Source organism: Macaca nemestrina, chromosome 2, assembly GCF_043159975.1.
Source record: "Macaca nemestrina isolate mMacNem1 chromosome 2, mMacNem.hap1, whole genome shotgun sequence".
Lineage (NCBI taxonomy): Eukaryota > Metazoa > Chordata > Mammalia > Primates > Cercopithecidae > Macaca > Macaca nemestrina.
Genome location: NC_092126.1, coordinates 14,223,816 through 14,242,336, shown reverse-complemented (window position 1 = coordinate 14,242,336; position 18,521 = coordinate 14,223,816). Strand labels below are relative to the sequence as shown.

Below are 18,521 nucleotides of genomic sequence, written 5' to 3'. Positions count from 1 at the left end.
GGCTGAAGTGATCCACCTGCCTCCACCTCTGAAACTGATGAGATTATAGGCTTGAATCACCATGCCTGGCCCCTGTGCATATTTTAAAAATATAAATGAGGGCATATTGCATTTATGGTTTTGTAATTTTTTTTCATTTAGTAGTGAATCCTGGGTGGTAAAAAAAAAAAAAGAGCTTTAAGTTATTTTGAGGCCAAATTTATGCTGCTTAAGACTTGGATTATTAAGATTTTGTGCTAGCTGAGATAAATGCTGTCTTCATGGTGGCTGCAGATTAGTTTTACTTATCTTTGTAAAAAGTTTGCATATTGTTGAGATATTTCTAAAAATAAATCTTTTTTTTTTTTTTTTTTAAAGTCACATTGCTCTTTTGAGAGAGGAGTACTTTTAAAATAAATGGACCAATTTTTGGAGAGAATGATTTCTTCCTACATTCATGAGTTGTAGGAAAAGATTAATATTAATTAGCTTTTATTTGGCAGATAATAACTACCAAGTATATTTTAAGGTATAGCTATGCTTTTGATTTTATAAGTGATTTTGTCATCTTTCCAAAAACGAGAATGCAAAGACTGTTAGGAGCTGTTTTTATTATTAAGTGAATAGGGGTCTATAGAAGGGGAAGATAAGTAAAGTTGGAAACTAGAACTCAACATATAACCAGCCCATAAACGTTGCTGTTAGAATCACTTCTATGCTCTCAAAACTTTTATTTTCTCCCAGAGGGAACCAACTTCAGAACAGTTTTAGATAAAGCTGTGCAAGCAGATGGACAAGTGAAAGAATGTTACCAGTCTCATCGTGACACCATCGTGCTTTTGTGTAAGCCAGAGCCTGAGCTGAATGCTGCCATCCCTTCTGCTAATCCAGCAAAGACCATGCAGGGCAGTGAGGTAAGAAGGGCATTTTGATGTGGGTGGTCATCTGCTTAAGAAAACCACATTCAAGCCATTTTATATAAAGAACTGCCAATTTTCTTATTGTCATCTTTAAAAAAATGCAGAAATAAATTGGGGTTGTTATATTTAAAGTAGTATATAGACTGTGTAATAGATAATTATACTAATATTAACTATCCTATAATAGTAACTTCCATTTATTGAATGCCCTTTTTTGAACTAAATTTTAGATACTTCACAGGTCAACATTATTTAATTTGGGTTTTATAAAAGAGAGAAACTTGGAAGTATAGAAATTTCCTGAAATGAAAGGACTGGGTATGGCCGGATACACAAATTCTTTATTTCTTACATTATTCTATACTCCCTTCCACCTTGTTTCCCTGGGACTACCTTTGAAATGAAGATTGACAAGGTGTGCATGTTAATAGATGGATAGCACCATCATGGTGTTTCTACTGATGACAGGAAAGAGAAAATCGAATAGTAGGGCATCTGATTTGGAAAGTCCTAAAAGAAGAGAAAGTGCAAGTATAATTTAATGGCCTATCACTGGAGGTAGGGTAAGTTAGTAGAATAAGATAGAGGTCCCAAATCTCTGCACAGGAAAACAAGCCAAAGGGCAAGAAATACTGCTGAAAACTTCTTGAAAAAAGTGAATTTCCTGGGATAGTAAGTTCTGAAAAGTAGTAGTTTCATTCCTTATTTGTCTTTCCATAGAAGCATTTTATATATTTCATGTATTTATTCCAAGACCTACTGGATATCTGCTCTGTGTAAGGCACTATGGTGGATACATTGGAAAATTACCATGAACTATGCACAGGCTTTACCCTCAATTATGATCCATTGTGGAGTATCAGTCATGTACAAGGATGGCCGTAATATAGGGAAGAAGTTTAAAAATGTCACAGGGAAAGTATAGGAAGTATGTTATGGGGATTTAGATGAAGTACTTAAATTTCAGTAATTTGGAGCAGTTCTCTTCAGAGGCTTCTTAAGAGATTGGCGCATTACGAGAACAGAGTGGATAGGCAGAAAAAGTAAACGTGTAGGATCAGAGAAGGGCTGAGTAGTGGCTGTGTCTAGAGAGTTATCAGAGGTACAGAGAATCTGCACACACAGCTTTTACTCCTGATTTCTCGTGACAGAAGGTTTATAGACATGTTGAGAATGGCTGGAATCTATTTATTTATTCACCAAGTGTTTGAAGGCCTACGATTCCAGAACAGTGCTGAGCACCTTAGTCCCTAACATGAAGAGACAAAAAACTCCTCTGGGTTACCTTTAGTGTAGGGTAAATGCACAGGTACTGGGCACCTCTCAAAGGGAAGAGAAAGCTACATAGTTGAATGTGCATTGAACCTGAATGCAACAGGGGAGCCCAATGGAACAAGGAATATGAGTTAGTTGCTTTGAGGACGTAGAGGAGAAAAGGGAGGTGGTCAGAAGGTTAACTTGTAAAGAACAAAGAACCTGAAGAAGAAACTGCAGACCCTTGGAACAGCAATAAATTCTGGTACCTTTTTTATTTTAGAAAAAGATCCCTGTTTAGTACTCTCTTTGTATTCTTTTTGGTGTCTTGTACATGACTCAGACTATGTGGCTTTCATCCCTTGATTCTTCTGCTTTCAGTAGAAAAGCAAAAATGGTTTGTGCTAAGCAAAATCTGCATTAGTATGCACTGATTTGTTGATATTTTATTCAGTTGTATCAGTTTTATTAATCCTTAGTTGTGTTACACAGGAGAAAGGAACTTTTGTAGTCAATATGAAGTAATTTTATGGAAGTTTCTTGACAGGGAACCACAAAAATTTCAGCACTCTCTGTATATTCATTTGTCACATGCCTTTATCAAATAAGGCAAGCATCAGGTTTATCAAAGCTATTTCAGATGGTTGTCATAATAGTTGATGACACATTTTAGCCAGAATTTTTATGATAAAAACTGAGTTTTTTGATTGCTGATTAGAATGATGCAATGTACACGTTTTATTAAAAAGTCCAAGTTTGATGGTAGGGCTGTTTTTTTCTTTTATTGTGAAGAAGCCTACTGTCTAGTAACTTATTTTCAGTCTCTTCAGGCATCTGGTTTTACATATTGAGATACTCTGAAAAGTTTTGCAGACTAGTGGTAATCTGTATTTAAAAATTTTTATATTAAATACCTAGGATCACTGCTTGTGATTGGTTGCCTATGATCTACTGTGGCCTGAAGTCTAGTCTATGGTTGGCTGGCCAAGCCTTGGCCCTAATGTATATGGGGCTGAGTCTAGCCAGAGGAAGGAACATCTTTTTTTGCTCAAGGATGATGTTCAGTTACACTCAAAGTGTTACATCTGCTGGGAGTAATGGTGGGGGGGTGGGGGGCCTTTAAAAAAAACGCTTTACTTCCTTAGAGGTACAGCATAAAGAGAGCTGTTTAAAACTGTGTGCCCTCCCAGAGGAGTGCCTTTTTTGGATTCACAGACTAGTGGAGGATCTGCAAACACAGCTTTTACTCCTGATTCCTCATGACAGAAGGTTTATGGACATACTGAGAATGGCTGGAATCTGTTTGTTTATTTACTCACCAAGTGTTTTTTGAAGGCCTACTATTCCAGAACTGTGCTGAGCACCTTGGTCCCTAACATAAAGAGACAAACTCCTCTAGGTTACCTTTAGTGTAGGGTAAATGTATCAAGTTTCTGCTTTCATTGCTGTAAAGATAGTTGCTTATTTGCCTTTTCTGAAAATAAAATGACAAGGTTGTAAAAGTAAAATAGAAGATTTCATTGAGTCCTTCCTTCCTTCCTTCCTTCCTTCCTTCCTTCCTTCCTTCCTTCCTTCCTTCCTTCCTTCCTTCCTTCCTTCCTTCCTTCCTTCCTTCCCTTTCTTCCCTTTCTTCCCTTTCTTCCCTTTCTTTCCTTTCTTTCCTTTCTTTCCTTTCTTTTCTTTTTTTTTGTGATGGAGTCTTACTCTGTCACCCAGGCTGGAGTGGAGTGGCGCAATCTTGGCTCACTGCAACCTCTGCCTCCTGGGTTCAAGCAGTTCTCCTGCCTAACCTCCCGAGTAGCTCTTTTTCTTTTTTCTTTTCTTTTCTTTTCTCTTTTTTCTTTTCTTTTCTTTTCTTTTCTTTTCTTTTCTTTTCTTTTCTTTTCTTTTCTTTTCTTTTCTTTTCTTTTCTGAGATGGAGTCTTACTCTGTCACCCAGGCTGGAGTGCAGTCGTGCAATTTTGGCTCACTGCAACCTCTGCCTTCTGGGTTCATTCGGTTCTGCCTAGCCTCCTGAGTAGCTGGGACTACAGGTGTGCACCACCATGCCCAGCTAGTTTTTGTATTTTTAGTAGAGACGGGGTTTCACCATGTTGGCCAGGATGGTCTCGATCTCTTGACTTCATGATCCACCCGCCTTGGCCTCCCAAAGTGCTGGGATTACAGGCATGAGCCACCGCTCCCAGGGCATTTCTTATGTCTCATATTGTACTTGGTGCTGTTAAATGCTACAGAGGGTTTTAAATCTAAAACTGGGGTCAGGAAACTGGCTTGTGGGCCAAATCCAGCCTGCCTCTTCTCTTTGTATGGCCTATGAGCTAAGAATGAGTTTTACATTTTTTAAATGTGAGACTCATTTAAAAAAATGTAAAACTTTCTACTTCATTTTTTAAATGGCTGGAAAAAAATCAAAAGAATGTTTTAATATATGGGCTTTATATAAAATTCAGATTTCAGTGTTTGTTAATACATTTTTGTTGAAACATAGCTGCGCTCATTCATTTACACATTGTCTTTCACTCTGCAAAGCAGAGTTAAAGAGCTGCAACAGAGACTGTGGCCTACTGAGGCAAAAATATTTTCTGTTTGGTCCTTTACCAAAAAAGTTTGTAAGATTCTGATCTAAAAGACAAAGTATTGACAACCTAGGTGATGCCATTCCTGCCATTCTGTTTGACCTCATCTGCTGTTCTGCCTTTTGTTTACTATACTTTAGCCAGAGTGGCCTTTTTTTCTTTCCTTTGATCCTGCCAAGCTTGTGCCTGCCACAGGACTTTTACATTTGCGTTTCCTTCTGTGCAGGGCTTTCTTCCCATTTCCGTGGCTATTACCTCTTTTTCATTAGTCTCAGATGTCACCTCTTCTCCATCTTTGTCATTGTCTACCCACATTATTCTATTTTTGTGTATTTGTTTAATCCTCCCCTTTGCATATTTATTTAATCCTCTCTGGTGTCCAAATGAAGGAAAAGACTGTTTTTGTTAGTAGTTGTGTCCATAGCATCTAGAACGGTACCCAAAACAAAAAGTATTTGTTTGAATGATCATCACTGGCAGCCTAACTTAATAAAGGGATACATTTAATTGCAGTTGAAAGATAGCTGGAGCTGTATGTAAGAAATAAATACCCTAGGATTCTAATTATTTATATACTTTGATAACATGTTAAACCTCAAATTTGAATTTATAAGAAAATGTAGGCAGTGGTTTTCTTATTATCTTGGTCATTTGTGGAAGCAGTTTAATTCATTTTCTACTTCATTTACTCTGTTAAAATGAGGCCAGTGTCATATAATCTGAATTATGTTAAACTAGTATACTGCGTATGAAATTTTTAAAAAAGATGTTCATAATACAAGGGATCTCTATCTTTGTGTGGTAGTCCACAAGTTTGTTCATAAATTGGTTGTTTGAAATGGCATTTTTTTTTCCAGAAAGTTAGAATTATTGCATTTTTGAATATCACAGGATTTGTTAACTATTTGGCCCTCTGTAGCGTCTGGTTAGAAAGCTTCTGTATCCGTCTGGTTAGATACCATGGAAGTTGCGGTTAGCTTTTCTTCCTAATCTAGGTAATGTGATTGAATACTTACCCTTTGTTAGAAGTTATGTTGAGCACTTTATATAGATTATCTCAGTCTTCACAACAGTCCTGACATAGGTACTATTATGCCCATTTTGCAGGTGAGAAAATTGGATTTTCTAAGTAGTAACCTGTCCTTGATTGCACAGTAACTAAGTCCATTATGGTCTTTAAGGGAGTATAGTCAGAGTTGAAGTGTTTTTTTTTTTCCTATGCAATTACTTTTTTTCTATGTAATTACGTTTCACTTTGATAGACCATTAGTTCATTTGTTTCCTTATTCAAGTTTTGACTTAATCTTGTTTTTTGAGTGTGTAAATGTTCATGATTCAAAAGGTACATGCAGAAAGCCTCATTCCTTTTCCTTCTACTTCTTTCCTGTATATTTCCTGTAAGTAACCATATTTGTTAGTTTCTGGTTTGTCCTTACTGATTTTCTTTTTGCAAGAACAACAACAAACAAAAAACCCCCCAAAATTATGAATACATACATATACATATATACGTATTATATATGTGTATATTTATTTTCTGATTTTCCTTCTCTCTCACTCAAATTGCAGTATACTAGATATGCCTTTGTACCCTTTTTTTTTTCATTTAATAATATATCCTGGAAGTCACTTGGAAGAAAAGTTTTACTCACATCATCTAATATCAAGTTCTACTAGGTCTTTAAACAGACTTTGCCATATCCACCCAGGTATGATTCTTTCTCTTCCTCCTTCCTTTTAGAGTTTCTGTGGTTTGATGTTTTCTAGGAATCATGTTTCTCTTTCCACAGCCTTCTCCCCTGTACCCTCTTCTTTCTCTCACTCCCTTTCTCCTTCCCTTCCCCGTTCCTTCCTCTCTTCTCCCCCTCCCCCTTCTCTTCCTTTCCCTTCCCCTTCTTTTCCTTTCACTTCCTTCCGTTTTAAAATTAGGATATTTAGGAGATATGGGTGTAAATGAGGCCAAAAAGGAAATTCACCTACATTTAGAAGAAACCTTGAGTCTCTGGTCTTCACAAAGGGATGTTACATTGGACATTCCTATTAAGGAGCTAACTAAGACTGTGGAAGGAAGAGTAGGATAGGAATTTTTAGAAACAGGCATTTGGTAGGGGGATCCATGAGAATTGGAATTGCTGCTGGTAATGAGAAAGACGGGTGGAGACAGGGCTCATGGTGCCCTCTTCTTCCTTTGTCTTTCCTCCAGTTTTCTTTCTATGAGCCTCATTGGGGCAAGCAGAATAGAGAGATTGGGTTGATGTTTTTTGTGGTGGTCCTAGCAAAGTATGAAGAGATGAGTGAAAGGGGCAACTTGAAAGTGCTCATTAGAAGTTGCTTGAACACTATTAATATGAAGGGGTGTTTATGAATCATGTGGGTATAGGTCAGAGAGTGTCTTGACTGAATACAAGAGATAAATCTCTATTTTGTTTTTGTGTTTTGTTTTGAGACAGGGTTTCTCTCTGTCACCCAGGCTGGAATGCAGTGGCATGATCATGGCTCACTGCAGCCTTGATCCCTTGGGCTAAAGCAATCCTCCTGTCTCAGCCTCTGAAGTAGCTGTGACTGCAGGTGCACACCATTGCGCCCAGCTAGTTTTTTTTTTTTTTAATGTAGAAATGGGGTCTCACTTTGTTGCCTAGGCTGATCTCACTTTGTTGCCTAGGCTGGTCTCGAACTCCTAGGCTCAGGTGATCCTTCTGAAGTGCTGGGACTGCAGGCTCGAACCTCTACATCTGGCCTAAAACTCTTAATGATATTTGAAGAGAGGCACAAGAACCCTCTTACCTTCTTCCTCTCCCAGCGTATAAAATAGATGTGTGGTATATAGGTTTATATCTGTATCTTTCTCTATTTCTTTCTCCATCTACCATGCTTGCTTCATAACTGTCTGTATTTCTATGTTCACCTCTATTTCTCTATGTCTCTCTCAGTCTCTCTAGGCAAAATAGGATATCTACTTACCTACAAAATCATACCTTCCCCTGCTTCACAAACATGGTCGGGAGGGAGTATAGTGTAGAGTGGCTAAGAGATTGGTTTTGTAATTAGTCAGACTTAGGTCTCAAATTTCACCTCTGCCCCATGGTAGCTCTGTAACTATGTCACTTAATTTTTCTGAGACTCATTATCCCTATCATTGAAATAGGGGTCATAAATATATATACCCCATGGGGTATTGTAAGGAATACATAAAATTATATTTCTAAAGTGTTTAGCATGGTGCCTAACACATAAGAGTTCAGTAAATTGTAGCTGTTGCTATTGTTATTAATGCTGCTTTTGTTTTAATCTGAGTCAACTGAAGGTACAATGTCTGTCTATATAAACCTGACGTTCAATTTATATTTGGCTCTCTGAGAAACCATCTCTCTCTTAGCCCGAATGAACCTTTATATATTATTTCCTTTTTGAAATTTTTTTTTTTCAGTTAAACTAAGGTGTCTTTTTTATTGTTTAGGTTGTAAATGTCTTAAAATCCTTATTGTCAAATCTTGATGAAGTAAAGAAGGAAAGAGAGGGTCTGGAGAATGACTTGAAATCTGTGAATTTTGACATGACAAGCAAGTTTTTGACAGCTCTGGCTCAAGATGGTGTGATAAATGAAGAAGCTCTTTCTGTTACTGAACTAGATCGAGTCTATGGAGGTCTTACAACTAAAGTCCAAGAATCTCTAAAGAAACAGGAAGGACTTCTTAAAAATATTCAGGTGAAATTCATATATTTAATAAGATCTATGTTTTAAAAATTACAGAAAGGATATGTCTGGACTAAACCTATATTCAATTAGGAAAATGACATTGGAGAATATCTGTAGTTAAGAGTAGAACTTAATACATGTGTATTTTGTAAAATTAAACTTGGCACATCAGTTTTATTTATATCTATGAAACAAAGTCATTTTTTTTTCTTTTTTTTGAGACGGAGTCTCGCTTTGTCACCTAGGCTGGAGTGCAGTGGCACGATCTTGGCTCACTGTAAGCTCCGCCTCCCGGGTTCCTGCCGTTCTCCTGCCTCAGCCTCTGGTGCCCGCCACCACGCCTGGTTAATTTTTTGTATTTTTAGTAGAGACGGGGTTTCACCATGTTAGCCAGGAGGGTCTGGATCTCCTGACCTCGTGATCCTTCCACCTCAGCCTCCCAAAGTGCTGGGATTACAGGCGTGAGCCACCACGCCCTGCAGAAACAAAGTCATTTCTATGGCTAAAATGTTGCATATTACTTAGGAGTGCTTGATACTTCAGATATTTTTCATGGTTCCAAGTTTTTAATAGCTTTGGTTTTTTTCCATATAGGAGGAAAATCGAAATTAGTTGGAATTACTGATACCTTTAATTATATGGCTAACATACGTACAGACTTCAGTCATTTTTTTAAAAGATAATGCAAACTAAATATGTTGAGAAGTTTGAAGTTAGTGTTCGTGTTTACAGATAGGTAATTTGGACTAACAAAGACTTGAAATTTTGCTCTTTTAATAGTTAACGTGCAGAATTAAACTTGCATTTCTACTCCTAAATATTGTATCTATATATGATATAAAATATTCCAAAAGGTAAAATAATTTTCATGTTATATTTTTTGCAAGTGTTATATACTAATAGAAATCCATGGTCATTATTGGTTGTTTTGACTCCTATTGGATTTTTGAAATTTTTACTTAAGAAAGATTTAAAGCATAATGAGACTTCAAAAGAGTATACTAGGTAATTCTAGTAATTTTGGATATGTATTTAATTACATGTGATTTTCATAATTGGAAAAGATCAATAAAAATGTTATGAGCTATATTTTATAAATAAATGTAAATACATAAATCTTTCTTTTAACAAGGTCTCACATCAGGAATTTTCGAAAATGAAACAATCTAATAATGAAGCTAACTTAAGAGAAGAAGTTTTGAAGAATTTAGCTACTGCATATGACAACTTTGTTGAACTGGTAGCTAATTTGAAGGAGGGCACAAAGGTATGAAGTACATGCAAAAGGAATCATAGCTAGCAAATACAGATGTGAACGTATAGTTTGGAAGTTAAATGGTATTTCCAGTTGAACCAAATTACTCTTTGCCTGGAATTTTAGCTTTAACGCTATTGTCTCTGCGAAGTTTGTTGTAGGAGGGAGAAAGCTTAATGAAGGTGGCAACATTTCATGGGATTGCATATTTCAACTGGCAGAAAAGGGGTATAAATATTCGAGGTAGCAGGAATTAGCAGAGATGTCAGTGACACCTTTTTAAGGGATAGGAAGTTGACTGATGAATTTTGAGAGGACAGGAGTATTGACTAATTTGGGGACTGATTTGTGATAGAAAAGGTGGGGGGCATGACTTTTGTATTCTGTGTGGTGGTTTGCTGAGGACAGACTTGTGGCCTGCCCAAGCGTCAAGAGGGCTTGCTAAATATGTAAGTACTTTCTTGTCTTGTCCTTTAAAAAGTTTAGGGAATTTGCTTATATTTCTTTTTACCAATTACTTTGTTTTTGAGGGAGCAGTGACTTTTAAGTTTTTTCAGATGCATAATTCCTTTTGGTACTTAACTTCGTAATACTCACTGAATAAAGTTACCTTGATACAAATACAGTAGGTAAAATGTAAAACCCTCTGAAGAAAGGGTGAAAATACTGCAAAGCCTTCCAAATAGGATAGTAAAATGCCGTTTTAATTTGGTTTAAAATGCTTTGTTTAAATAGGTAAGCTGAGAAAACCCTCCAGAGAGCCTTTAGAAATTCTTTTAAGGGTTTCTGAAGTGTGCTTGCATTTCTGTAGTGAATATGAAAACCTAATCCTTCCACTTAAATAGGTTTAATGTTATTAAGTAATTGACTTTTCTCTAGGAATTAGGAAGATTTTCATGATCATGAAACTTTTAACTTGTTACGTTTTTGATGATAATGTTCCGTAAAAATGATTTTATTTTTATTTTCTCTAGGAATCTTGGATCACATTTAATATTAAGTTGTTGGGCCTAGTAAATTGTATGATTGTATCTCATGCAGATTTCAGTTCTTCGGCTTTAACTATCATTGACAAATTAGCTTTAGATCACATTACTCTCTGGATTAAAAAATTGTTCTTGTTCATTACTTGTATTTGTTCTTTGCTTATAGTTTTACAATGAGTTGACTGAAATCCTGGTCAGGTTCCAGAACAAATGCAGTGATATAGTTTTTGCGCGGAAGACAGAAAGAGATGAACTCTTAAAGTAAGTCTGTTTTGTGTATCAAATTGTACTTAAAGAATTTTCTTTTAAAAAATCATGTAGAGACTTTTGGTGTGAATTTGGTAATATGAGATAGCAATTTCCCTCCTTTTCTCCTGGAAGAAGAAACTAGATCGAGTATTTTACAAAGCAACAAGCAAACAGCTGCACAATCTGGGAATGAAAGGATGAAAAGAAGCAGAAACTGTAGATGCAGGAAGTACAGTGAGGTCACAGAAATGATAAAACAGTTCAGGTGGCAGATCTCAGGAAGTGCCAGTAAATACAAGCAATTTATTTTGAACTAGCAAGTAGGTTCCTTACATAAAACTACAGCTATAGAACATGGAGGAGACAGCATGAATAGCTCGGAGAATACCAGCAAAATCACTTTTAGAAGGAGGCTGCTGAGAAAGCAGGGCCAGTTAACATACAGCTCATTTCCTGCTGAGTAATCAATACAGAGTAGCACAGTGCTGATAAAAGGTAAAAAACATTAACAAAATTTAATAAAACTTCATAGATGAAGAACATTTACCAAAATAATATTGCCACAGAATAGATGAAAATTATGAGCAAAGATCTGACCATGAACTAAACAACAACAACAACAACAACAACAAATGCAAGAAGGCAGTCATTCTAAGGCCGGGGTCCCCAGTCCTGGGGCCATGGACTGGTACTGGTTCGTGGCCTATTAGGAACTGGGCTGGACAGCAGGAGGTGGGTGGCAGGCAGGCAGGTGGCTGGGCGAGTATTACTGCCTGAGTCCCACCTCCTGTCAGATCAGCCACAGCATTAGATTCTCATAGGAGCGCAAACACTATTGCGAACTGCCCATGTAAGGGATCTAGGTTGTGCGCTCCTTGTGAGACTCTGACTAATGCCTGATGATCTGAGGTGGGACAGTTTCATCCTGAAATCATCTCCCGCTCCCCTGTGGAAAAATTGTCTTCCACGAAACTGGTCCCTGGTGCCAAAAAGGTTGGGGACTGCGAGCACTCCAAGGAACACTTTGAGCAGAAATTCCAGAACTGCAGGAATATGGTAAGAAAACAGGAAGTGATAAGATGTGAGGTGTCAGAATTCAGGAAAGAAGTAGAAGGGAAGAATAAAACCATCACGAAATGGGAAGGAGCACAAAGGGCAAATAAATGCTGAAGAACACACAGGAACACAGAGTAGAAATTAGGAAATTAAAATGAAATCAAAGTCAAGAAAGAATTACAAAGGATTAGAGAGAAGATGGGCACAGAAGACCTAATATATGCAAAATTGAATTTCTCTCAAAGAAGAAAAACCAGACAGAGCAGTTATTTAACGATCTCTAAACAGAACACTTAATGATACTCAAGAACATTTTCTTGAAGTAAGTGAAGGTTGTTGAAAGAGTGTATCATATGGTAGGGGAAAATGATCAAGAACTGTCAGCTTCAAGGCATATAAATTATTGGCCTTAAAAGATAATGGCAGAATCCTTTAGCAGTCAGGCAAAACAAGTCAATTTATAAAAAGGCAAAAAAAATTAGGCTGAAAGCACTGTATGCTAGAAGAGAGTGGAGTGATTGCTGTAATCTCAAGGATAGTAAATATGAGTTAAAGATTTTATATAGTAAATACAAGCTAAAGATTTTATATCCAAACTGTACTTCGGGTACATAAAAAACCATCATAAATAAATAAACATATGCATTCAACATACTTTTGATTTAAAATGTCAGTAGCTTTTCATTTGGAATTAAACAAATTGATCCTAAAGTTCATATTCATTAGTAATAAATATAAAGAGCTGAAAGAATCTTATACTGATGACCCTTTCAGGCAACTAGATCTTTATTCATCTCTCTGTTCATATTCATGAACAGAGAATGAACATGTTCATGTTCATTCACCTCTCTGCTCATGTTCATGAGAGAAGTTACCATTTTCTTCTAAGAAAGAGCAGGTCAGTTGCTTTTAGAATATTTCTGCTAAACCTATAAAAAGCAAATAAATAGAATGTTTTAAAAATGTTCTAAATGTTTTAAAAAAAAAAAAGATTTTTTTTTTTTTTTTTTTTTAAAAAGACGGAGTTTTGCTCTGTCACCCAGGCTGGAGTGCAATCATGCAATCTTGTCTCACTGCAACCTCCGCCTCCTGGATTCAAGCAATTCTCCTGCCTCAGCTTCCCGAGTAGCTGGCATTACAGGTGTGCACCACCACGCCTGGCTAATTTTTGTATTTTTAGTAGAGACAGGGTTTCACCATGTAGGCCAGGCTGGTCTCGAACTCCTGACCTCAGGTGATCGGGATTACAGGTGTGAGCCACCCCCACAGCCTAAAAAAAGATGAGTATTCTCCATATTAGTCTTAATGATAAAAAATCTAACAAAAATTAATACAAAACAGTCTACAGACCAGTTTCAGTTATGAATATGGATGCAAAAGTCCTAAATAAATTATTTGACAGTAATAGTCACCAGGACGTTAAAAAAGAATTATTGACAAGGGGAGGGGGGGCGTTTATTCCGTATTCAGTATTCAGTGTTTTCATATCAAAGGAAGGATCACTGGTTTGTCTTAATAGATGAGGCAGAAGCATTTGAGAAAATGAGTCTTCTGATACTCAGTAAAATAAGAATAGATAGAAGATAGATACTTCCATAACATGAAAATATATATATGTTTGTGTGTGTGTATATTTCTGCCCAAAACTCAGTATAGTGATTAATGGAGAAGCACTATAAAGAGTTCCCTCTCAAGTCAAGAACAGAAAACAAATACCACTATCAGCACTATTTTTAAATACTGTACTGCAGTACCAGCCAAGGCAATCACATGAGAGAGAAATTAAAAAATTGGAAAGGAAGAAGTAAAACTAGCACTATTTACAGACATTATGATTGTACAACTACTTGAAAACCCAAGAAAACCCCAAAACTCTGCAAATAATAAAATAATTATTACTGAAGTTGTTGATCATAAATATAATTTGTAGAAATCAGTGACTTTCATGTAAATAAGCCTTTAGAAGATAAGATGGAGGAAGAGACCTGTTTAAAATAGCAACAAAAAAGATAAAATATAAGTTTATAATATTTGAGATCTATGTGAAGAAAACACTATTTCAAGGACACAAAAGAAGACTTGAGCAAGTTAAAAAACATGTTCTTGGATAGGATGACTCAACTTCATAAAGATGTCAATTCTAAGTTAACTTATACATCAGCTGGGCGTGATGGCATGCACTTCTAGTCCCAGCTACCTGGGAGATTGAAGTGGGAGGATGGTTTGAGCCCTAGGGTTCTAGGTTGTAGTGCGCTATGATTGTACCTGTAAATAGCCAGTGTACTCCAGTCTGGGCAACAGTGAGACCCTATATCTAATAACAAACATAAATAAAGAAATAAACATATGCATTCAACATACTTTTGATTAAAAATGTCAGCAGCTTTTCATTTGGAATTAGACAAGTTGATCCTAAAGTTCAAGTAGAAAAAGAAACAAGGTCAGCCAGGAAAACAGTAAAAAGAATAGTGAAGGGATACTAGTTCTACCAGATATTAAGGTATATAATACCATGTTTAATTAAAACACAGTGATGCTGGTACATGATTAGACAAAGACAGAATAGAAAATAGAAATAGATTCAAATACATATGTGAATTTAGTGTAAAAGATCTTCAGCCAACCAGAAGAGGTTGTGGACAACTGCCCAGCCATTTAGAAAATAAAAGTTATCTTTATACCAAAGTAATTCTGAGTGGACCAAACTTGAAATTTGTAAATGATATATAAGGTGTAAAATAGAATGGAGAATTCCTTAATAAAGCTGGGATGGGCAGCATCTAATAACTCCTACTTAAATTCCAGAAGGTATTAAAAAAAAAGAATAAGTTCCTCACAGAAATATGGTAAACAGAGTCAGGATATAACAAATTGGGAATCCAATATTTGAAACTTATTCACAGGCAAAAGGCTAATTTACTTTATTTAGAAAAGAACTAGAAATCAATGAGAAGAAAACCCCATAGAAAACTGAGGAAAAGACACAAACAGAATTTTGCAGACAAGGAAATATAAATGGCTCTTAAATAAATGAAATAATAAAAAGAATGCCCTCATTCATTATAAAATACAAATTAAAATTAGTCTGAAATAATATTTTTCAGTTTGGCAAGAATCCGAAAGTTTGATAACATGCTTTGTTGTCACATGTTGGAGAAATAGATTTTATATTGCCGTGAGAATACACAATGGTGCAATCCTTGTGTTGGGCAGTTTAGCTGTAAAGAATAAGACTACTAATGCAAACATCCTTTAATCCAGCTATTCTGTTTTTGGGAATCTATTCTGAGGATATATTAGAATATGCTAGAAATGACATATTTATGAGCTTATTCATTTCTGCATTGCAAATAGCAGTAAAAGAGTAGAAACAAAGTGACCAGGGCTGCTGAAATAAAGCTATACTTGTATAGTGAAATGCTGTGCAGCTATTTTAAAAAACAGGATGTTTTCAATTTACTGATATGGAAAGATCTTCAAGATAGTTATGGTAAAAAGATGCAGAACAGTGTGTAGAGTATGCTTTGTGTAAAAAGGAAGAAAATAATAAACATAGAAATTGACTTGTTTATGCACAAGGAAGCTCTGGATATTCTAAGGAAGAAAGATTGGAATATTGTCATTTTAAATATTTTATAATTCATATATCTAAAAATCAGGTTTGTTGCTATTTGTGTGTATATTTATTGTATACACTTGTCAAATATTTTCAGCTCAGTGATTGAAAGGTGAATGAAAGATGGAAAAGTAGGCCATATAATATTAGCTTTTGAATATGTGAGAGTTTATTTTGTTAGTCATTGTTAATACTCAAGGCCAAAATACTTTGAAATCTTACGGAATATAATGTATACTGGAAAAGTATGCATAAGTGTATATCTTGTTGAATGTTCACAAACTGAGTACACCCAGGCAACCAGCACTTAGATCAATACACAGAAAATTCTCAGCACCCTAAAAGCATTGTTAATGCATCCACCCAGTCAGTCTTTCTTTATCTTTCTCTTCCAGGGCAACCACTATCCTAACTTGTGAGAGAACATAGATTACTTTCTCCTGTTTTTGCATTGCATATAAATAGAATCACATATGATGTACTCTTCTATGACTGGCTTTTATTCTACATTATATTTGTGAGATTCATCAGTATAAGTTGTGTGTATTTGTAGATCTTTTATTCTCAATTCTGTATATATTTTATGTGAATATACAAGTTGTTTATTCTGTTGAATATTTTGAGTAGTTGCTAGTTTTTTGAGCTTTTGTAAATAGTGCTGGCATGAATGTTGTAAATCACTGCTGTCCTATAATATTGCTGGTAGCAGTAAAAATACAGAAACAAGTCAAATGTCTGGTTCTGGTTAATTAAATAAAACTGTATCTATATGGTGAAGTACTATGCAGTGACATATGCAATGGAAAATGTAAAATTTGTAGTAGCTGTAGTTAAAAAACAGGTGAAATTAATTTCAGTATTTCATTTAACCCAGTATGTCCAAAGTATTATCATTTTAACATATAATCAATGTAAAATTATAAATGAGAGATATTTTACTTTTTTTCATACTAAGTCTTAGAAGTCTAATGTGTGTGTGTTGTTTTTTTTGGGTGAGATAGAGTCTTGCTCTGTCGCTTAGGCTGGAGTGCAGTGGTATGACCTCGGCTCACTGCAACCTCTGCCTCCTGGGTTCAAGCAGTTCTCTGCTTCAGCCTCCCGAGTAGCTGGGTTTACAAGCGCCCACCACCAAGCCCGACTAATTTTTGTATTTTTAGTAGAGACGGGGTTTCACCATCTTGGCCAGGCTGATCTTGAACTCCTGACCTCGTGATCCACCTGCCTTGGCCTCCCAAAGTGCTGGGATTACAGGCGTGAGCCACCGTGCCCAGTTTAATGTGTATTTTATACTTACAACACATCTCAATTCAGACTAGCCACATTTCAGATGTTTGATAGCTATATGTGGCTAGTGGTTACTGTATTAGACAGTACATGCTTTTGGTGAGCATGTTATATGCAGTGCTGTTGGGTATATATCTAGGTCAAAGGATATGTGTATGCTTAGTTGGTATTTCAAATAGTTTTCCAATGCGATTGTACTAATTTATATTCCTCCTAGCAATATCTGAGAATTCTGGTTGCTCCACATTTTTGCCCTTAGCTATATTCTGCTGGGTTTGTAGTATTATCTCATTGTATGAGTTTAATTTTCATTTTCCTGATGACTAATATGTCCTTTTTATATGCTTATTAGCTGGAGGCTTTGCTTTTTAATTTCTGTTTTCATTGAAATCTTTCATCAGAAATTTAAAGAGTTTAAGAAGAATGAGTGTTTTACTCTGAGCTTTACTTTCTTTTTACTAATGGTTTCAAAACCATTGTCAGATTGTTGGGCATAGGAATACTGGTGGCATTTTTTAAATATCTTTTTGCTCTTTTATATTATTGGTTTTATTTAAAGCATTGATTTATATCTTTTGTAAGTGGCTAGGAAATTATCATTTGCCCTATAAATGTGTTATTTACTGCATCCATCCCTAGAGTTTATCAAAGGAAAAAAGGTATTGTGTTAAAGCTTTATAATATATATATATTTTAGATATTTCCAAATCTGACCTTTCAGAATTTTGATATTAAAAACTTATTAATAAATAATAAGCAGTTATTTACTTGTATTAAGAAGTAGCTTTTTTTTTTTGATGAATGTATACTAGTTTTCTTTATGTCTGGAGTGATTGGGGCCCTTCTTGAGAGGGAAGTTGGGATGCGGACAATGTGGGGCTTTGCTGTTATTTGTTAAATCAGGGCAAAAGGTACTGTCTCAGACATTTTGAGACATGTCATATTTACTTCTCTGTGTACATTGATCAGTGCAGTGAAAAGATGATTGACATCATGTATTACATGGAGTGCATTTTACCTTAGGTATTGTTTAGTGTGGTTTTGGGATGAATTTCAAATTACTGTTAGAGAAGACAAAATTTTCTAATTTTTAGTACTAAATTGTAAGAGTATTTTCAGCAATATGTCTTTCATGAGTTTACCTTAGTGACAGGTCATGTGTTATCTTTTAACATAAAATATCTCAATGCCACATTTCTTTGAATATCTTCAGAAAGTTTTTATCTAGAAATTTGCATAATGGTTTGCATAAAAGGTTAGCTTTTTCATTTGTTTTACTTTGTATAAACACTGATAAAGTGATTAAAACACTGGCTACATAACTATGAGTCATTGTAGTTTTCTGATAACTTTTAGATAGATGATGTTAGGAGTTTTTAAAATCCAGGGACTACCTTTTATTAGAGGGTGGGCAGTCTTTTAGGATTACTTGCCCAGTTTGACATGTTTCTTACTCTAGCTATAACTGTGATCTCTGAAAATGTTTACTTTTTTCCCCTAGTCTTCAGAAATAGAAGAAAGATACAACTTCATTTTATTAAACAGTAGGAAGAAAGAGGATTTAGATTCTAGTCAAGAATAGAAATGTAGTATATTTTATTTTTTTCAGTTTTTGTTATATTGATAAATAATTGTACATATTATGGGGT

General features: G+C 35.6%; 1 protein-coding gene across 2 annotated transcripts in view; it reads left to right on the top strand.

The window, feature by feature from the left end:
* PDCD6I (programmed cell death 6 interacting protein) overlaps window positions 1–18,521 on the top strand; it is a 76,005-nt gene that overhangs the window by 50,555 nt on the left and 6,929 nt on the right. For both annotated transcript variants that reach the window (XM_011723231.3, XM_011723230.3), the window contains exons 12-15: window positions 724–893; window positions 8,187–8,435; window positions 9,559–9,693; window positions 10,834–10,928. In XM_011723231.3, coding sequence (XP_011721533.1) covers window positions 724–893; window positions 8,187–8,435; window positions 9,559–9,693; window positions 10,834–10,928 — 649 coding nt within the window. The remainder of the gene's footprint in view (window positions 1–723; window positions 894–8,186; window positions 8,436–9,558; window positions 9,694–10,833; window positions 10,929–18,521) is intronic.